This window comes from Xyrauchen texanus, chromosome 9, assembly GCF_025860055.1.
Source record: "Xyrauchen texanus isolate HMW12.3.18 chromosome 9, RBS_HiC_50CHRs, whole genome shotgun sequence".
Classification (NCBI taxonomy): Eukaryota; Metazoa; Chordata; class Actinopteri; order Cypriniformes; family Catostomidae; genus Xyrauchen; species Xyrauchen texanus.
This window is the reverse complement of record NC_068284.1, coordinates 19,132,352-19,155,297: the sequence shown is the minus strand read 5'-3', so window position 1 is coordinate 19,155,297 and position 22,946 is coordinate 19,132,352. Positions and strand designations below refer to the sequence as shown.

At 38.5% G+C, this 22,946-nt stretch overlaps 1 protein-coding gene across 1 annotated transcript in view; it reads right to left on the bottom strand.

Moving 5' to 3' along the window:
• The window catches only part of LOC127649150 (collagen alpha-1(XI) chain-like), a 121,596-nt gene extending 103,625 nt beyond the window's left edge, over positions 1–17,971 (bottom strand). The window contains exons 1-4 of the mRNA XM_052134117.1: positions 17,591–17,971; positions 4,812–4,976; positions 3,396–3,609; positions 1,141–1,303 (exon numbers count right to left, since the gene is read on the bottom strand). Coding sequence (XP_051990077.1) covers positions 1,141–1,303; positions 3,396–3,609; positions 4,812–4,976; positions 17,591–17,705 — 657 coding nt within the window. The 5' untranslated portion in view covers positions 17,706–17,971. The remainder of the gene's footprint in view (positions 1–1,140; positions 1,304–3,395; positions 3,610–4,811; positions 4,977–17,590) is intronic.
• Positions 17,972–22,946: the final 4,975 nt, after the last annotated feature.

Below are 22,946 nucleotides of genomic sequence, written 5' to 3'. Positions count from 1 at the left end.
TGAGCTCGCTAGCTAGCCCGCTCAAGGTCTGCAGTTGCTGCACTGCGTTGACAAATGATACAAAATTAAGGATAATTTTTTGGCTTCAATATCTCAGAAAAGATGAATCTTTCCCGTAGCGTAAGCTAGCTTACGCAATACTCGTTCCCTCATCTAGAGAGAACCGAGGTTACGTTAGGTAACCGATTCATTCCACTGAGTTGTATAATCATGTGGAAGTTTTCTCTATACTGTTTATTTAATGAAAAACAACCACAACCTGCAAAACCTATGTGCATAAGCCATTCACAATGGTCTCAACAGTTATCCTTAATACATTTTAGATACCAATCATAATGCATAATTTAAATCAGTGTGCATTCATTTTAAATATATTGGATGAAGTGATATTTTATTTGGAAAGGTTGACAAGTATTCAGCATCTATTAGTGATTTATGGGCCAATTACATCCACTGACATGGCCTATTATTTGTAAGGGCAACGAAAGGCTTCAGCTCTTGACAAACATCATCTGACTGGGCAGTAAATCAAATCAGTGTGCAATTTTCTGCATAGCTTCAGTCATACCGACTTGATGCACACTTGAACAGTGTAAGTATCCTTTAAGGCCAAATTACAGTGAGCACTAATAGCTGCAGAGTTCCTATCCTCGCTCTAATAGGCTGGTAAACGCTAGATTGCTCCACATTATATCCTGTCAGTGCTTGTCAATGATGCAGAGTAACTTTCAAAGAAACATGCAGCTTACAGCTGTTCATGAGAAAAGAATATCATGACTGGGATTGACTGCCCTGTTGCAAAGACCAGCATTGCATGTCACCAGCATGTGGCTTTGGCGCTGGTGTCTGGCATGAGATACTGGTGTGCTGGTGTCTCCACCAGGCCACTTTATAGCATAATTAGCAAGATTACCTTGGTCAGCTAGCTTCACCAGAAAGACCAAGGTGTCTGACCAGCATTTTCTGCCAGTTGAACAGCACAGCTATGCTGGTCCTCCAACTAGACCAGCACCAAACAGGCACTTACTAGCATAAACCATGAAAACACCAGCCTGGACCAGCATCAAAATTCATAATGGCCTAAAGTGGTCTTTTCAGCAGAGAGTATCTACAAGGTTATAGTAAAACAACTTTGCTTACCTCAAAAACTTCCTCGTCCAGGATTCTGGTTCCGAAAACAGCGATGCCATCAGTGTTAATGACCGCATGGTCACTTCTGCTGAGTGGTTTTGAGACCTTCTTCTTACAGTCCACAATCATTGTGACGGTCTTCTTTTCAATGCTAATAGCCACACGATGCCACCTGTTAGGTAGAGATGAGGAGTGAGTGTGATTAGCATGATATATTGTTTTTACCACACTATATGGCCAAAAGTAAATGGACACCCAAAAACTACACCCAGTATATAGTGTATGTGCTCAGTCAAGGAGCTCAATTTCAAGATGCTAACTGTCAAGACGGTTGTGTCTCAAATCCAACATCACAACTGGTTGGTCACGATCGATCTCATGGATGCATATTTCCATATAGAAATTCTGCCACAACACAGGAAGTTCCTGAGGTTCGCTTTCGGGGACGAAGCTTTCCAATATCGGGTTCTTCCATTCGGCCTAGCCTTATCCCCCCGTACAATCACAAAATGCATGGATGCAGCACTGGCTCCTTTGCGACTCCAGGGCATCCACATTCTGAATTATATAGACGACTGGCTGATACTAGCACAGTCACAAGAACTGGCATTACAGCACAGGGATATCATCTTAGCTCATCTGTTTTCTCTTGGTTTGAGACTCAACGTCAAGAAAAGCGTTCTCTCTCCCACTCAGAAAACTACGTATCTTGGGATCATATGGAATTCGATCATGATGCGGACACAATTGTCTCCCGTTCGAATTGAGACCATTCAGAACACCCTGAGCAAAGTCAGGCTAGGCCAAGTTTGCACTGTTCATCAGTACCAACGAATACTAGGTCTCATGGCAGCTGCATCCTTGGTGATTCCTTTGGGCCTTTTGCACATGAGACCATTTCATGACTCCTTCTGATAGCGCCGTGTTGGCCGAACAGGGTATGGTTCTCGGAGATAGTGTCTCTCCTCGAAGGCTAGCCTTGGGCGATTCCGGACAGGAGGAATCTTCTGTCTCAGGCGCAGGGGATGAGGGTCTGGTTGAGACCCCTTATGAACCTCTAGAGTCAGTGTCTGATAAACGTCTGACTCTCAAGATGGTTTTTCTTATGGCAATTACTTCTTTAAAAAGATTTGGGGATTTGCAGGCTCTGTCTGTCTTGCCATCCTGCTTAGATTTTGCCCCAGGAATGGCTAAAGCAATTTTGCACCCTCATCCTGACTACCTGCCTAAGGTTCCTTTCTGGCCATCCTGATGATGTCATCGGCAGAGGCTATAAATTCTAGTCAATTTCATTGATGTGTTGCACACATATTCACTCCTAAAGACGTTCCCAAAGCGCTAAATCAGCGCAGCATCTCGTTCCGCTTTTTCAGGGAACAGGGGTTAGAGTTAAGTAACCCGACATGTTTTTTGAAGGGGGCTGGCTCACTGTGTTCAATGGGGTTCATGTCTGGTATTTGTGCAGGCCAGTTTAGTTAATTTCTTTATGGACCTAGTTTTGTGCACATGGGCCCAAAAAAAAAAACTTTCAAAAAGTAAAGCAACCAGCTGCAAAGCATTTTTGAGTTTACTCAACTTCAAGCAAATTAGTTGTAATTGTAACTTAATTAAAGTTGTATTATAAATTCCATGAACTCCATGTAATTAGTTCGGGAAACTAAATATAATTGATAATCAAAAATATAATTGATTACTAATTTCACTAAACTTGCATTTTTAAGTACAGCTGTCCATCATTTTCAATATTGTTGAAAATAATATAAAAAGATATTCTTTATTAAACAGATCTAAATTTCTACATAAGATCGTGTGTCAGCTCCACCAAGATATCAAATAGTTGGTGTAAGTAACAAGTACTTCAAATTATTAGAAGTAAAGTCAACTTAATAATTGGCAAATGGTTAAAATATATAGTTGTGCCAATGTGCTTAAACCGTTTATGACCTTGCCCCGATAAAAGAAAGCCGTTTAAGGCATTCACATGACCACACATGTTATCGGCATAAATGGTGTATGATCGTGAATGTAAACACACTCAGTGAGTACCAAAAAAAAAAGAAAAGTGTGAAAGAACTAAACCAGACAATGAAATACAAATCCATGAGCAAACTGCAAAACCAATGCAACCACATTAAGAGCCATTTGATTGAAACTGTGCTACATCTTAAAAAAGGTGTTCTTGTTATCAAACAAACAAAAAACTTGTATGACAGACAACAAAAACTGTACATAGATTAAGAATATATGTATAAGAGTCAACTTGCTTTCCATCTGCAAGGTTGATGGCACGGAAAAGGGGGTAATCCTCAGGACCGGGCTTCCCATGCTGATCTTCATACAGGAAAATCGGAGAGCGGCCCACCTCCACACCCAGCTGCTGGATGCCCTGCTCGTTGTATACGGACAACAGGAAGGACTGTGTTCCCGCCTTGGGCTTGATAGTCATAAGGATGGAGAAATCCTGAGGGAATGCTCCTCCTGAACACACAGGAAAGGGATTGTGGGTTAAACATCAGCTGTTGTTGGTGATTCATAAACTTGTCTTTCTTTCCATGTGTGAAATAAGCTAAGACTACAGTATATCAACACATTGTATTGTGATTCAAATGTCCCTTGGAATATACAATTTCCCTATTACAACAATATCTCCCCAACATCCTTTGTAGGGCATGGTTTAAAACAGTTTGTCTTTTGTGTTAGCACATTAAGTTTACAAGGTGTCAGTTTAAATAACAGAATTAAAAATAAACAGGTTGCATAAGCCTGATCTTCAGAGTGACAAGCCAGTGAAAGGTTGTTCTCTTTGCCATCCTTAAAGGAGATTTCTTTCTGTAATCATTCTATTTAAATAAAATTTCCAGTCCTTAAACCATAATGTTTGGAGGCAATTTTATTTCAGCCAAATATCATAGAAAACAAATTGTTAATTTAATCTTCTGCTATTTTATGCCTCAGTAGGCTTAGCAGTCTGGCCAATTTGGAAGATACCCAACAATCACAGACTAGAAGGTCCAAGTTAGGACTCAACTTACTAAATGTGTATATCGTTATAGATTGAGCAACTAATTAAAGACTTCAACATCCTATTCCTTACATTTACTATGCATTGGAATAGTCTTAACAATGGACTATCATTGAGGTAAAACTTCACAAATTAATTTGACCCTTTGAATGTTTTTTACCTTCAATGCTTAGTGTTTCCATGTCAATATAGTCATACAAATACTGTATGTATAGATCTGCATCTTGTGTTATGCCACAGACAACATTCTTGACTACAAGGATAAGCCCTTCCAAACACTTAGCAGTAGTTTAATCTTTTTTCACTTATTATTTGCTTTACTATTCATGGATGAATCAGCAAGCATAACACTGCTCAAAACAGTAGCCAATGCAGGGAAAAAACTATCAAAGAGATTTCTGTTTCCCTTAATGAGCTCTTTCCTGAAACAATAAATATGGCTTTATTTCACTCATCAAGGTCTGGACATCAGACTTCTAGCACTGTAAACAGTCCAAACGCATGTAACTGAGGTAGCTACATTGTGCACTTCCTGTTAAATGAATTAAGAGAAGAAACAACTTAAAATTTCATTTTGTGAGAGAAAACTAATGCACAACATATAGAGTTAATTAATGGTCGGAGAGTACAAGGATTAGCACAATTCATGCAAACTCACCTGGGAAGAGCTGTTTGGTTGGGGAGCTGAGTTGAGCCCGTTTGTCCACTCTGTAGGCAACATCTGGTTTGGATCCTCTCCGGATGGTACAAAACCCTTGCGTTTTCTTCACTCCTTCAGGTGAACTTTTTAAGTCTAAGATCTTGAGCACATCCACTGGTTCAGCTGTGAGGTAGAATGTTGGATGCCATCATAATGGTGTTTGTCAATTAGCAAACTTTAATTTAATTTGTTAAAGCTGAAGTATGTAATTTCTGCAAAACTAGCGCCACCGAATAGAATTGCAAAAATAAAAAAAGATTTCCTAATATGCCCATCATCTGCTGCTCTTCGAACAGTCAGATAGCCCCGCCCCAACTCACGTCATTGGTTGAGTTATGTTGTGGGGCAGCTCTAAGCGGGTCACTCAAAACAATCAAAAGGGCTTTTTATATATATTCTATTAATGACTTACTTATTGTTGTCTCTGCATATTAAGCTGGGATAGGATAAATTATTTTAACAATGAAAAAGTGACATACTTCAGCTTTAACCCATGGTCATTCTTATCTCTGGGTAAATGAAATCCTGGGTTGTCTTCTTTCATGTTTCACACTGTTCAAACTGTACCTTGGTTAAAAATGAATCCTGGGTTTTCATGTTTCGATGTTTCACACAGTACATTTTAAACCCTGGGTTATCTAATTTGCATATTTGTGAGATTGATACAAATGATTGAACAAATACAGCTCCCAACAGGCATGCAATCTGTGTTAATAATTGCTTAATGGAACTGCTACTCTGTGTAAATATCGACAAGCAAATCCATCCTGTTTGTCTTTCGTCTTCTGAAACATACTGCACAGATGCACGCAAATGGCATACTGTTTCCTTATAATGCCAGTTATTTCGTTTGCTATCACTATTCGATATTGTAATGGTTTCCCTCAGAGAGAGAGCATAAAACAGCAAGTGAAAGACTGCAAACATAAAAAGAGCATGAAAATTAAATGAGGAACGCACTGAGACATTAAATGATTGGTTGTCTGTTGCTAAATATTTTTCCTTAACATTAAAACACTGCATCGTTTCACACTGTATACCTTCGGCACCGCAATGTGAGGCAAATCTGGAGCAGGGTTTCATAACAGAGGGTTAAAAGTGGTGCTAACCTCCCTTTTTTAAATTACAAGTGTGAAAAGTTGCTTTCTCCAGGATAAAAGCTGGGTTCAAATATATGATAACCCAGGGTAAAAGGAATTTTCCGGGTTCATAACAAGTTAAGTTCAATCGAAAGCATTTATGGCATAATGTTGATTACTAAAAAAAGGGTTTAAAGGCAGAAAAGTGAAACTTATAATTTTAAAAAAGCACGTACATTAAGTCTTTGTTAAAACTCATGTATTTTTTGGACTGTAAAGTTGTTTAAATCGATTTTAATCATTTTAGGAATTCAGGGTTTGTTGAAATTACATCGTCATGGCAATGAAGTTGATGAATGAAATCGGCTATAACTTTACACAAAAAAGGTTGGTACGTGATTTTATCACACTAAAATCATGTAAACATGCATATTGTTTATGTCTTATGGCTATACTGGTTTTCAGATTGGCCCCATTCACTTCCATTGTAAGTGTCTCACTGGAACCCAGATTGATTTTTTATTTATTTTTTTAAAGAAAAGGAGCGGCAAGTCAAAATATTTTTTTGGTGGTAATCAAAGTTATGCCACAAATGCTGTCGATTGAGCTGACTTAATTGAACATGAAATATTCCTTTTAAGCTCAGTTACATTGAACCAAAACAATATTTGTCCAATTATTTCCATTAGTTTATTTAGTTTATTCAACTGATGGCAATAATTTTGTAAGCAAATGGATAGATATAATGCTAAATGAGGACAAAGTCTAAAGCAATGAAAATACTACTGTATATTGAGGAAATTCTTGGATCTGATGTTGACTGATAAGATTGTGGTATAATACTGTGACATTTGCTTTTCAAAGTTGCCTCCAAGTACAATTGGGTTATAATGTAATTGTGTTGCAATATCAAGTTGAAAACTGTGAGACAGTATTGTTAACCTCAATTAGACTTCTCTCCCTCACAAAACAGAGCTTACTTGTTCTTACTCTGCCTAGAGTGATTACCTCAGTTAGTAACACTGTGTGGAGCCAGTATATCTACAGACTTAATTATCCACCAACAAGTGAGCACAAATTATTTGAACATGAACAATCAAAAACCCATAAACTTTCCCCTTGTTGTGTCATTTTCCAACAACACTAATGCTGACTGACGGTTTTATCGTTTCCAATTCCCTGCAACAGCACTTCTGTTGTAACTGTCAATGAAGCAATTGTAGTTTTATGAGAAACCTGAGCAGCACAGCAGTAAATATGTTAAGAAGTATCCAGTAGGGATAATTGGCCTACCTATGAGTGGACCCATCCAAAAAGCTAAACATTCCAGGTGTAAAAGTCACTGATGGTGGTCACCAATCCTCTACCGTTATGGCAGCTCAGCAAGACCCAGACTTTATAAGCAGCTCAACTCCATTGATCTACAGTTAGTTAATATGTCAGGAAGTATACAGTAATTGCACCATCTGAGGTTGTTACCCATCATACCAACCACCAGAGGGAGCACTCTCCTGAATACTGATCTTCACCCATTTCTTCACTGCTCATTTCCTGTTTACCACATGTATATATAGCCATGCAGTTCCAATGTTAATTGTGAAGTATTGCCAGTTTACCCTGCCTTACCAAGTGGTTTTCCATTGTTTCTTGATTCATTATATATAAACATTGCTTGATTTACTGCTTTTTGGATTACCCTTTGTTTTGTTTGCCTGGTTGGACTGTCTATTTGGTTTATTGGATTTATCTGCTTGCTTTATGACTACATCTCTATGCCTGCTATTTTGGATTGTTTGATTGTGTCTCTTTTAATAAACTTCCTGCACATGGATCCTAACGCCATCTCCATGGCCAATTCATTACATAATACTTCACCTACCATGGATACAGCGGCAGTATCACAGCTCCAGGCTGCATTTGCACACCAGTGTGAGGGTTTCAAAGGGTTATCAAGACCAGTTGAACAACCTACGAGTTGCCAACGAATGTATGACACACTACATTCACTCACTGCCAGCTCCACATGTTAAACCGGTTAGCTTTGCTTTTCCTGACAAATTTGATGGTTCAATGTCACTCTGAAAACCGTTTTCCATGAGGGGCTTCACCCCGCCAGAACTCAAGGCGGAACTGACATCCAAGGGTGAAGGTTCTACTCTGTCAGAATTCATTACCATGGCTATCAAGATGGATAACATGCTTCGTAATACTCCACGGCCCCAGTTTCACTCCACTTCTAAATGTACAGTCTCAGTACAGGTACAGGCATCCACCGAATCACCAAAACCTATACAAGTTGCTTATGCCTGTGTTTCTATGGAGGAACGGTAATGCCGACATAATGAAAAACTTTGCTAATACTGTGGTGAACCAGGTCATCTTAATGATGCATGCCCACACAAGATAACAAGTTACCATGAATCAAAGCTTAAAGTGAGTACCACAAACTTTGTATCACCTATACATCACAGTTTTTTGTTGCCTGTAGAGATCTCCATTGGTGATCATATACATTTTTTTACAGCTTTAGCAGATTCTGGGGCTGCTGTAAATCTCATAAATCAAGAGGTCGAATGCAACTCAATATACCCACCATTCAATGCATTCCAACAATTAATTTCCACAAACCCACCCAATCACGCTCTTATCCTGGGTCATCCTTGGCTGGCCATCCACAACACTTCTATATCCTGGAACTAGGGTCCGCTCACACAATGGTCAAGTTTCTGTCATTAACATTGTCTCCATGTTGCTGTCTACTTGCCTTGTCTTAACACCAGCATTGAAAGCCCTGGATTTCAAACAGCAACCATGATTCCTGAGGAGTATGCAGAATTAAATTAAGTTTTTAGTAAAGTCAAAGCTACTCAACTTCCCCCTCACCATCCATGGGACTGTGCCATTGAACTTCTGTCTAATACAGCTCCACCAAGAAGCAAGGCTTCTTGCCCCGAGACCCTAGCTATGGACACTTACAACGAGGAAGCCCTTGCTTCTGGTTACATCTGTCCCTCCACCTCTCCAGCAGCTACAGGTTTTTTTCTTCGTGGAGAAAAAGGATGGAGGTCTACGTCCATGTATCGACTATCAAGGCCTGAACTCTGTCACCTTGAAATACCGTTACCCACTGCAACTTATCACTTCAGTCCTTGAACAACTCTGTGAGGCTAAGATTTATTCTAAGCTCGATCTAAGAAGTGCTTATAACCTCTTCAGAATCAGAAGGAGAGGAGTGGAAAACTGTATTCATCACCACCAGGGGGCACTATGAATGTCATGCCGTATGGACTTGCTAATGCCCCCCTTTGTTTTCCAGTCTTTTGTCAATGAGATTTTCAGAGACCTACTGAATCAGTGTGTGGTGGCCTGCATTGTCAACATCCTCATCTACTCTCAAAACAAGGAACAACATATCCAGCATGTCAGGACATTCCTATCACATCTCCAGGAACACCAGCAATTTGTCAAGGCAGAAAAATGTGAGTTTCATATCTCCCATACCATGTTCCTAGGTTACAATATCAGCCACCAAGGTGTAGAAATGGATGTCTCTAAAATCACAGCAGTTACCGAATGGCCTCAACCTTCCACAATCAAAGAACTACAGCGGTTTCTGGGCTTTGCCAATTTCTACTGCTGCCTCAGCAGAAACTATAGTATCATTGCAGCAGCACTCATGTCATTGCTCAAGGGAAAAACCCAGCAAGTTAACATGGAACAACGCCGCATACCAAGCCTTCGTCTCCCTCAAGACAAGCTTCACGGCCGCTCCTATACTGAAACACCCCGACCCCAGTCTTCCTTTCTTCATTGAAGTAGATACCTCTGATTGTGGGATTGGAGCAGTCCCGTCACAATGTCACGGAACCCCAGGCAAGCTTTACCCTTGTACATTTTTCTCCAGAAAGTTAAATTCTGCTGAACGAAACTATGATGTGTGGAACGAGGATTTACTTTCCATGAAGCCAGCACTCAAAGAGTGGCGTCAATGGTTAGAGGGGGCAGTCCACCCATTCCAAGTCATCACTGATCACAAGAACCTTGAATACATACTGTAAAGGCAGCCAAGAGACTGAATCCACATCAAGCCCGATGGTCATTGTTCTTCACCAGGTTCAATTTTACAGTCACTTACCGCCCTGGCAGCAAGAATAGCTAAGCAGATGCACTTTCACCCAGGCATGATCCATCACATATCCAACCTCATCCTGGATCAGTCCTACCACCATCTGTCATCATTGCACCGATTAGTTGGGATATCATGGAAGAAATACAACGAGCACAACAGCATGAACCGTCACCACCTGACTGTCCCCCCAACCAAGCATTTTCTACCACAAGCTCTACGTCTGATAACTAATCCAATAGGTCCACACTTCATTGAGCACAGGACACTCTGGCATTCAAAGAACAATCACTCTGGTACGTAATTCCTTCTGGTGGACATCTGTAATTCGTAATGTTACTAACTGTGAAGTCTTGTCAAGTGTGTGCACAATCTCCCCCAGGGAACTGCCCCTGGCATTACTCCAATACCCCAAAAAACCTTGATTTCATCACCGGCATGCCAAACTTCACCACCATACTGGTAATTATCGACCGAATTATCGATCAAAATCTTGTAGACTTGTCCCTCTCAAGGATTTACCCATGGCTATGGAAACTGCTAATGCTTTATTCCACTAAGTATTCAGAGGCTATGGATTACAGGAACATATTGTGTCCAATCATGGTTTACAGTTCACGTCCTGAGTTTGGCAGACATTCTGTAAGCAATTCGACATCAATGTGATTCTCACCTCAGGCTATCAACCAAGCCAACGGACAGGCAGAACATTTAAACCAGGATATTGGCAGATATATTTGGAGCTACTGTAGCCGTCAACAGGAGAAGTGGAGCGACTTCTTGCCCTGGGCCGGATACACACTGAATTCTCACACTCATACCTCTACAGGGCTAACCCCCTTCCAATGCATGTTGGGCTACCAACCTCCTATGTTCCCTTGGTCAGAAGAACCATCTAAAGTGCCAGCTGTGGAAGATTGGATTAGGCAGTTCGAGAGTGTGTGGGAGAGTGTGTGGGACAGCGGGCATGTCTGGCTACAGCGAGCGGTCCGAGAGCAACACTTTCAGGCTGACCGGCGGAGGCGCCCTCACCCCAACTATCAGCCTGGACAGATGGTCTGGTTATCCACAAGGGATCTTAAGCTGCAGGTAGCTCAGTCCAAAGTATGTGGGTCCATTCAGAATTATCCTTCAAATAAACCCAGTTACTTACCGATTAGAGCTTCCTGCTAACTACTGCATATCTCCTTCCTTCCATGTGTCCTTGCTGAAACCAGTCCACCCGGCGTCTGGCCCTGGAATCATGAATCCCAAACATCCGCCTCCATTGGAGGTTGATGGAACCAGCTTATATGGTCAGAGATCATGGACTCAAGACGACGAGTAAGCCAGATGCAATACTTTGTGGACTGGGAAGGCTATGGACCGGAGAAAAGATTGTGGGTAGCCGCCAAGGACATACTGGACCTGACCATGATCCAAGAGTTCCACCAAGCTCATCCTCAAAGTCTCGCACCACGACCAAGTGGACATTCCAGTAGAAGAACACCAGGAGTTGTTCGTTAAGAGTGTTCTGTAACATCTGAGGTTGTTACCCATCTTACCAACCACCAGAGGTAGCCCTCTCCCGAATACTGATCTTCACCCATTTCTTCACTGCTCATTTCCTGTTTACCACATATGTGTGTGTGTGTGTGTGTGTGTGTGTGTGTGTGTGTGTGTGTGTGTGTGTGTGTGTATAGCCATGCAGTACCTTGTTCATTGCGAAGTATTGCCAGTTTACCCTGCCTTACCGAGCGTTTTTCCATTGCCATTGTTTCTTGATTCATGCTTTGACCATTGCCTGTTTTTCTGGATTTACTGCTTTTTGGATTACCCTTAGTTTTGTTTGCCTGGTTGGACTGTCTATTTGGTTTATTGATCTATATCTCTATATTTTTCAACCTATTGATGATATTTGATATATATCTTGATAATTATGTATTTGCTCTAAAAGGGAACCATCATTTCATACAAACAGCCATTGTAGCCAAGTAGATTCAATATTTTAAAGACATTCAATTAAAATATTATTCGATATTCATTAAAAATAAGGGAGAATGAAATTCAATCATTTTCATTGATATACTTTTTATATTTATATTTCATATACAGTGATAAATAGTAGCTTAATAAAAAGCATTATTTACCTTCAAATGTTTTTACTAATCCATTTTTGTGAATGAACAAGGTGTGCAAAGCTACTTCACTGACTTATTTTTGAAACCCCAGTTGAACATTTCATAATACAAATTATTTACTTTGGGACACATCAGGTTTATTATTATAATGTAATGCTGAATTATCATTATTATTCTGATTATAAGATTTGCATTATAAAAAGCAATATATTTCTGTCCTATTTACATTACCTTCACAAGGAGCTTTTATTTTGACACAGCAAGGCAATGTGTATTTGACCGTTTACAATGTTCTGCATTTGCTGAAACGATGTAATCTACTCCTTTTCTGATATATAGTGCTGCATTTGTAGATTTGTATAATATCTTGTAGCAGTTACTAATGTTTATATTTGTGCGAGTGCTTGAACCTGCATTCCTTTGATTTCACAATGCACATGAACTGATCCTGTGAGCGCCTCCATGCATGTGCACACCGATCAGCATGTCACCGATTTGTCCTGAATCACATGCAGGCTGTGTTTATTTGTCTTTAAATCACAGCCTTTTGTGGATTATTAATCACATATGACCAACTCACCATTCTGATGTTGTTTTGATTAATTGTGTAGCCCTGAAGGATCATGAAATTAGTCTACTGATGCAAATTTTATGTAACTTAATGGCCAAATGAAAGCACATTAAAATCATTGCAATATTCATGATATTGGTCAATTTTACATCGTCAGCAAAATTATCTTGATATATCGTTAATATTTGATATATCTCCCAGCCCTATTCCCAATATAATATAAGAAATGTTCTGGTTTCGCTCACCTAGCACCCCACAAATTACCCATTTCTAATGATCCTTAACAAGTGTATGCTAATGCTTAAACAGGCTGAGAGATTTACAATACAATTAATATGTGCGATTCAGAGGCCGGTCCTGTTGGACTCTGAGCAACACTGATTTCTTGCTCCATTTGAGCCTTGTGTGGTGTCTGTGATGCTGAGAAAAGGAAGAGTTCTTCCTCCACTCGAGACTAATAAATGGGCAGATACACAAGATCAGGGAGATAAGGCTCTTCAGTGTATCAGCTGGGTTACTTAACTTTTAAGGGAACAGGAACAGAGGCTGAATGGATGACTACCACATAAATACTCCTATTTTGACTCCCCCACCACCAGAGACTACATACACTATAGAGTCAGGTCAACTGTACATATTTGTCTGCTGGTCAGGCAGCAGACAGGAAGTATCTCTTTCAAAGCACTTAAAACAATAAACCATAAATCCAAGAATGACTTGATGCTAGGACTCATTACTCTTGAGCGTATTTCAACAGAGTTTTCAAACACATTTTTTTTGGGGGGGGGGTTTGACATCACAAAAGGGTTCATTTTCCACCCTGTCCCACTCAACTAAGCCTGGGAAAGCACTTTAGAAGAATTATACTGACGTCTTTTTTAAATTTGTGATAGATCAGACCTATAACCCGGTGCATTATGAGGCACAATAAAACCAGCTAAGCCTTTATAAATATGCAGGGTGAGGAGCTGCATTTGTTAAAAATAGACTCTGGGGAAAATACACAGACATTTGGTCATCACAGCCACATTTAATGGAAATTTTACTTTAAGGGCAGAATAAAAATTAACCCTATGATAAACGACATTTTAACCATTCAGGGTGCAATGTCACATCCAAATCACCATGAGTGATTCCCTTTGACCTTTGCTCTTAATTCTACATGACTGTCCTCTTTAAATGTTAATATGTGATTTTCATTTATGACGATGAGGTGACGTGGGCATGGCCGACATTTGCAGAGAGTGAGGCTGGGAGTGACAATACGGTGAGGAATGACACCTGTGGGAAATCACCTCTAACAGATGTTTTGTGTTTGCAGTGAGAGTGGAAAGGAATAAAAGGGCGAGAGAGAGGTGCACGCACGCACGCAGCAGTGTGAATGTGTGTGTTGTTTTATGCTGAAAAGCAAAGCTTTATGTTAACACTTAAAAATGTGAGAACAATAAACTCACGTTCGATTGTTTACCCGGTTCCCACTTCCTCCTTCACAAAGAGAACTAGTGATTTATCACAGACAACATAAATTTAACATAGCTGATGAAAAGAATGAAGCACCAAGTACCTCTGGAATATTTACTATTACATTCTAACGCTATGGAAAGATTTTTTTGGGGAGACTTGGAATGGTTATATTTTTGTTTTGAAGTAAAAACCATTCAGATATTTTCTCTTTAAAAAGATCTGAAAGTTCTTGCTGTTCCATATCCTGCAAATGTATGTTTAAAAAGGCAAATCTGCAAAAGTATGGGGGGTAACATGTGACAGCTCTTTTTGCCATTATTGGCTTTAACCATATGGCAGGAGAATGCAGGAAGTGCTGATCCAGTAGTTCCTGTTCCACATATGTGGCCAGGAGCTGAAGGGTGGTGCATTTTTAGGGATACTGAGCATGCTGAACACATTATGGTGTCAGCATGGCACCACTTGCAAAAAACTTCTCAATGTACCACCAAGCAACACCTAACTCATTGAAACAAGGCACAGTCATTATATTTACACTCAAATGATATATTAAGGATTCTATATGTTTTTTGTATTGGTGTATGTTTTAATGTAAAGATGTATCTGTATGTTTATAACAGAAAATCTGGAATATTTAGCTTAAACGGCTTAAAGGGTAAGTTTTTCCATGGGGAAAAAAGGAAATGTTAGGCAGAATGGTAGTAAGTGACAGCATCAATCACCATTCACTTTCATTGTGGGGGGAGATGGTGACTGAGGCTGTCAGTTTCTAAAATTCACGACAAAAACACAAGAGTGAGTAAATGCTGATGACAGAAATTTAATTTTTCGGGGGAATAAATACCCCTTTAATTTCCTTGATAACATTAAAACAGCTGCACACAATGAAGCTCAGTAAGTCTACATCCTTGAGCATGCTTGTGAGTTTAATGATGCGGTGAGGTCTTAATGTGCTTTGTCAAATCATTCAGTGGAGAGTTTCCATTCAGTGTATCCTCCACTGACAAAACAAAGAGCAGCTTTCTGCTTTATCATTCTGTATGAGATAAAGCAAAATGCCTGACTAATAGGCATCCATACCCTTAAAAGTAACTCTCATAGGTTTTTCGAAAATTCTATGGTACTGTTTTTCTATTCTAAACTCTAACTAAAAGTGTCTTTGTGCTCTTCAGAATGCCTCTCAGAATTACTGCATACCTAAAGGCCTCATATATTCCAGATGTGGAGAATTGGCAGCCACAGCCCCCCAACAGAAGCTCTTAAAAAAGTGCCATCCACAATGTGTTAAGGTAGCAAATAAGACACATTACTCCTAATGCACTTTCAAAATTGAGTGTTTGAATACAAATGTTTGATTATATTTTACCTTTATTCCTGTTATTCTCCCTGGGGAAAGCCAGTGTCATGGGTAAAGACAAGGCAGACTTCTGGTAGCAAAATCTTTTAACTTATGAGAAAAGTTTTAAAGAATGTATCCTATGTTTTCGGCAACATTCATCTGAGTAATTCCTCCTCTGAAATGGCTAAAAAGCTTGAAGAAATCTGCCGGAAAGGCCAGAATTGAAAATGCTATCAAATTCACATGAATTTCATAACATAATCATAACGATCAATAAAATCTCTCAGCAGCTGACAACAGTCCACACTAGGGCAAATTCCAATCGAAAGTGATGCACTACTCACTCCAAAGGACATATCTTTTGATGTGGGTACTCTGAAGGGAACATGGCATTATTGTATTATTGTACCCTTTGCTAACAGTCTTGTGGAAGGGCTCTTTGTGAATTTTCTTACTTTCATTTGGAATGACCCTCCGAGTACCGTTCTCGCAGTGCCCTTTAAGGGTGCAAAAATGCTATTTGGAAAACGCCTTATGTCACACACCACAAATGCAAAAAACTATCTTGTTCTAGCGTTGGTGCGACGTCAGGATCACGTGACCATGAACTTTCAGGCATCCTTACTGGTTCCATATCTGGATAACCTAGCAGGCGTGGCCAATCTCACTTGAACTTTTTGAACTAATGCAAAAGATATCCAATATGGCTACAAATTCAAATAAACAATCCAAAGAGCAAGGGCCAAAATGTAGCTTTCCTGCATTCCGTGTAGTTGTGGTAAAACATTTTTTATCATTAAACAAAAAATGTAAAAGCTTGCTTTCAAACCACCCCAGCTTCAAACTATGGCCTGCCAAAGAACAATGTGGTAAAGTCATTATCAGGCAGCCATTTTGAAAGATATGTTACATATCTGAAATGGCCATCAGCATTTAATGCATTTGGCATAACTTTACAAATGAATGTCCATTTCTGAATTAGCTTACAGTATAGACCAGCACTTTGTATGCTTACTAGAAAGACAAGCATGTATGAAAATAATTTTCCATTTGTGATCACCATTAAGGTGAGGCTGAGGCATATAATGGCTGTAATTTTTGCCTATTCCTTTAAGCAGATGATTTTGCAGATGACTAACCATAAAATGGATAAGAACTATATAATGTGGAGAAAGGTGTCTTTCAGATGAGCAATACAAATTCCTAATCTTACTCTGGACACACGAGTGCCTCACTGAGGTGCTAGTGCAGATTCCAAGATCAGCAGAATGGTGCCTCATCAGCAGGTCAAATGTAATGGTTTTCACTACAGTTCAGGAAGATTGTGAGACTGTAACTGCTGCAAACCATTTAAATATATATTTGTTAAATTACTGTAGCTTTTTCAAAATAAACTCATATTAGACATGATTCATCCAGTGATGTAGGTAAGGGGCATTTAGATAAACAGTTTGTAGATATTAAATAGCATATTAGTGTAACATCATAAAGTAACACACACACACACACACACACACACACACACACACACACTACAATAACAGTAAAACACAATACAAAACAGTTTTAGTTTTAGTAAAAAATACAAGTTTAGTTTTCTGAAATAGGCTATATAACACATAACTCTACCTGCAAATGCACACCTTTACTCACTTAAGGTTTTTTTTCTTTTGTCTTGGTACACGCTATACAACACACGACTGTCGGGACTCTTCCATCACTTTCCAGTTTCCAGTCCTTGTTAATAAACATTAAGTAATGTGTATTCATGCTGAATGAAGTGCACTGGCGGGATTTACTGATGCCAAAGTTATGAAATGTATTTCATTGCTGTGTCTCAAAACTGAGATGCCCATCATGATGCCCAAATTATATATATTTTTTTAAATTTAGTTCGGAACACGTCTATAATGCGTCAAATGCTCAAAAGTAGGATTTAAGACAGCCAATATACGCTAATCACATGATATTGAAGGTTGGTATCACTGGAAAGCTGGCGACGATGCTCTCCTGTCTCGGTTTAACACATTTTCCTTACCTGCTCTCACATCTGCTGCATGAAGGACAAAAGTTAAACTGATGAAAGCAGCTATAGCGGAGTTCCACTTTTTCGTTTTCCATCTTGTGGACCACCTTTCCTTATCCTTATCCATGACCGGCGCCCTCAGCTGTGTTTAAACCGGTCTTGTTTTCAAATTCGTTCCCTTCCACAGTCCAAATGATTGTTATTTATGTTTTCTGCACTGCCATGAGCTTACAAATCAATTGGTTTGGTCGTGAACAAACTCCTCACTACCTACGCCCAGTAGACTCAGACTGAAGGTAAACGGGCTCTCGTGAAAAAAAAGGAAACCCGTTAGTTCCCCGAAGAGCTAAAGTCTTTAGGAGGGTTGGACATGTGGACTAAACCTGATCCGTGAGGAAAAATAAATTAACACGGGAAAATCAGCAGTCTTGGAAAGGTCCGCCCATTATTTTGATGAGAGCTTCAAAAGTTTTACACTGCTCCCCGAAAATTCAGAGCATAGGTGTCCCCACTCTTATGAGGGATCATGCAACATGGAGATGATGATGATGGTACACCGGTTTAATGGAAGAGGGATTCACGTCAATCCCTGGATTATCATCCTGCATCCTGTTTTGACTATTGCAGTGCTAAGGACTACATTTTTCCACAGCATTACACTTTATTTTTGATCAAGCTGATGATGATGATAATGACAAAGAAGAAGATGATGATGATTATATAATATTAGGCTATTATTATTATTAATATTATCTTTTTGCTCTGAATTATTAGTGGACTTGTCTCTTATTAATTGTATTGATTTTCATTTGACAATATGGTATTATATTTATTGGTTAACATTTTTTTGTTTGTTTTCAAGTGTATTCTTTTTTCTGTCTGTATTATTTTCACCTTCAGACTTAATGAAACAGCATTTCATGTATATGTATATATGAGAGGAATGACACTATTTAAACTTCACTAGATGTGATAGCAATTAGTCTGTTAACTTAGGAAAATGTTCTTTTAAAGAGGCCAACTCTTTTTTGCCTATGTTGGCCTGAAGTAGCCCATTTAAAATTCCTCAAGAAGTAGTGAAAGCCAGAAAAGATAGCATCACTATGAATGAGAACTACAACTGAAACTCTATGGAATTTCTTCCAGATACTCAGAACAATTCTTTTAAGAGTTGTGCCGCAGATATCTGAAAATAATTACTCCTAAAAAGTCATTGGACTCTTCAATAGAAGGGCAGGTGGTAGCTATATATTCCTGCAGGCAGTCTCTTCCTCCACAGTATGATGTTGAGAGGAATAATTGACAGCATAATAGCAGTTATTTTCTCTGAAATTCCAAACACATTTGCCATCATTATGTGTTAGCCCACAATAAACTGGGCCAATGCAAATTCTTTTTGAGAATGCAGAGAATCAATAAAATTGACCAAAACAAAGAAATGGCTTCACACATTATATCTTTCTAACTGCTGTCAAAATTCAGCAAAAAGAGAAGCTATTCAATTACAGATGATACATCATGCAAGGGAGGGGAGAAAAGCATGACCAGGGTTCCAACAATTGTGGAAATTGTTGAGTGGGCAAAAAGCCATATAGTGAAAAGGAAAATAAAATGAGAATAAACAAATATGTATTAAGTTATATGTAAATGTTAAGTACAACATATTACATTCATCATGCTTAAATCTTTGCTATTTAAGTAATGAGAGGGAAGATGGAAAGAATCCCGTTTCATATTGATAACACTACCACATTCAGAAGCAGTAGGCTACTTTCCCACAGTACTACCAATGCCATACTGTTCGATCTTGTTTTCAAGTGCATAAAACATCTACAATGTACCCAAACTTTAACCTTCAAAGTTCGTAAATGCAAATTATCTAATATCTCATCCTACTGATTTCTGCTTTCCCTCCAATTTCTTGTTTCCTTCTATTTTCTTCAGTTCTACAGTTTACTTCTAGTTCTGTTTTATCTTTTTGCATACTCAGAAAGACCTGCAAAGTTTTGCCCACAAGTTAGCTCTCTTGCCAAAAATCTCATTCACTGAAAAAATGCAGCAGAACCAAAAGCATACACTGACACAATGCTGGGACAAACTGAAGACATCCAGAGTAAAAATAAAATATGGAGCTCTAAATATTTCTATGCTTTGTTTTTAATTTAGTTTTCAGCAGGATCTACATTTGTATCACTCTTTTCTATAAACCATGTGATTAAGCAATCAATGTGTATACATCCAAGTTATATCCTGCATTGTATACTGTAATTATTCTATTATAAGCATCTGAGCCATGGCAAGAGAGTGAACTTCACTTTTGTCGAACCTTTCAATTTGTTTGGCTTGTTACTGAAATCACAGTTCAGATTTAACCCAGAAGAAGTGCGCTCTCACTCCAGACATTTTAGACATTTGCTCTTCAAAAGCATTTGAAGTTAATTTATATGTTGACCCAGCAGAAGTTTTGAGACTTGAGTCAACTAAATATTTTGCCCTTGCCTCAGGACACACATTATACTTTGGGCTTGAACTGCTTTGCTGCTCCAGGCTTTATGCTTTTCGATTTTGGTCAGATCTTGACCTCAAAGTTTCTTGTTCTGAGTCATTGCTTACATTTTTGCTTTTGAGGTTTCATCTTGACTTCTATCATGGCGTGAGACTCAAAGGTTTGAGACAAGACCACAGTTTCATCTTGCTGCAGTATCATTGCTGTTTGAGAGAGATCAAAAGAGTTTATAGATTTACAGTTTTCTGAAATTAGCTTCAAATTGTTCAAGTGAGATATGCAGAAGTTACAGTAAAACACAATACTCTGGAATGTGCTTTAGTGTGAGTATGCATTTTATTGCTAAAAAGAAGCCAATGGCTTAATACAATTCCTTTATTTATTTAAAGTGGTCAAATCTACTGTATGTGGTTATCAAATGCTGTGACTTTAACACAGTCAATCTCTAAAGATGAATCTTCAAATGAAGGACAAAGCCACACTTTTATGGTGTGGTACAGTAATGACTGCACAGTATTTTACATTGAAATCTGATTGATCTCATTCTACACAGGCGCCTCTATTGAGCCTCCAATTGAAATGTTACTAAACTGAATCTTAAAATCATGACTGAATCACATCATTAATTGATTACAACGGTAATATCTGTGGCACTGCAACATTTTGAAAATGTAATTCTTTTAAATATGTAATACAGTACTTGGAGCAGGCATGATATCACAGAGTAGAAAAGACATTGACAAACATATCACACAGATATTATAGGAGCCAAGACCCTTGATTCCAAATTCCAGTTGTATCAGGCTTTCATTCAAAGCTTGTGCAAGAGATGTTTTATTTTATTTATTTTACTGTATGTCTCTTTGGTTTTACATTTTACCACTTAATGTGCTTCAATTACTAAATGTTGTCTCATGTTGTTTCTGCATGTGTTTTATTATTCACACTGATATTTGTAGAAAGCAATACTTAAAATCAATGAATCTATTAAGTGAGGTATAAAGAACATGTATTTATGTATGTTTCAGGCATAAGATACAGTATTTAATAGTATTACAATATAAAAGTTGAAAATGAAAAACAAAAAGCTATACAAATCTAATGGTGCTTCATCAAAAGTGTGTAGCTGTGGTTTGAGTGTCTCTGCATGTTCTTTATTAGCACAGTTTTCACTGAAGTTTTATTACGTGGTGTCCTCACGTAAATGCTCTAAGCCATTTGTTTTGAATATTTTGCCTTTGAAATACATACAATAGTGCTGCTGTCCTTATCATGATTTGTAGCTCAAAGAGACAGCACAGTGTACAAACAAATGTACTATAAATCTAACATGCTTAGCTGATGAAAAATGAAAAGCATGAAAAAATATTCAATGAGAAATGGCTTGCGATAAATCAGCGTGAATTGCATAATTATCGCCAGATTCTCTGCATGTGTTCACAGCAAGGCTCTGCATTAATTACAGCAGTGTGTTTCCCCAGTGCTATTAATTTTAATATGATCACACAACACGTTTAAACAACTTTGACTACAACAGAGTCAAACCACTGACATCAATGACTGTAACAGATTTTTAACTTTTTACATTTATTAGCATTGGCCAGCCTTATCTGTTTTCCTAGGTGCGGATATACAGCCAAAGCCACTGGGGAAGGTGAATCAAGGTTCACACTTGGGAAGTTCTTTATAAATGATTAATACCACCACAAGTATGTCTAGAGGTGAACCATCTGGAGGACTAAATCCTACTTTAGATTCCATACAATTTATAAAATCTTAATTTGCTTTATTTGTTTGTTTTTTTCCTGATAAATATGAAAGTGGGCTGCTCAAAATTACAATTAAAGAAATTGAAAATCTAAAAAAACAAAACAATGGACCAGGTACAAAAACATAATTGGATTTATACAAACTGGCTCTCAGACAGACTAGGTGCTCTGGAAAGCACATTATGCCATTCACTCGTTACCCCAGGGACCTCTATAGACTAAACAGGAAGTTCAAGAATGACCAGTAATACAGTGCTAACCAATCCTCGCCTCAAGATTTATAAAAAGGTCACAAATTCAAACATATCAAGAAGTTTTAAGATCTTTCAGATCTTACACCCTCCCCTTACACAGAGTAGGAGAGATTATTAAAACATTCTCCCCCTCAAATTTGTTTTTTAACATTATTTGTAACACCATGCAAAATGTATTATATTTTGTTTTCGAATTACCATTATTGTTAATTTTGCCAACATTCTTGCATTTCTATCTCACAAATGACTTTTGACATATGTTTTTATATACATGAAATGTAATAAAATGCAGAGGGGTTTGTCTGTGTCAGACAAAGTTAGAGAAACTGAAAGATGTCACTTTCTCTCTGCACCAGAGAACGTAAATTAAGAACATATTGGTTTGATTTTCTTTCCAATTATTGTTGTAAAACAAAATTGAAGACCAAAGAGGCAGCTCTGGCCAAGGGTTTGGAAAAACACATGCAATAGATTACCCACACCATAATCATATCACTTTCAGTGAAAGGCAAATGAAAGAAATGGTGACTGGTCATACTAAAGAGAAAAGAGCAAAAATTCAACAGTGGAATGTTGGATATTTGACATAGGAAAATGTCATAGTATTTAAGGTGTCATGAGACTGGAGTGAATTTTAATTACAGAAGATACTACAAGAAACGACAGAGATAGTAGATGATGCTGTGACTGTGAGGGTGTCAAACATGTTAGGGGATGATAAAAGAGAGATAAAATTTAACAAAAAGAGCATTGTTACAATTGAGATGATTTTATGGCACAATACCACAGCAACTCATGAGATGAGGATCTCTAAATAATGAGCTGGAGATCCACTGTGT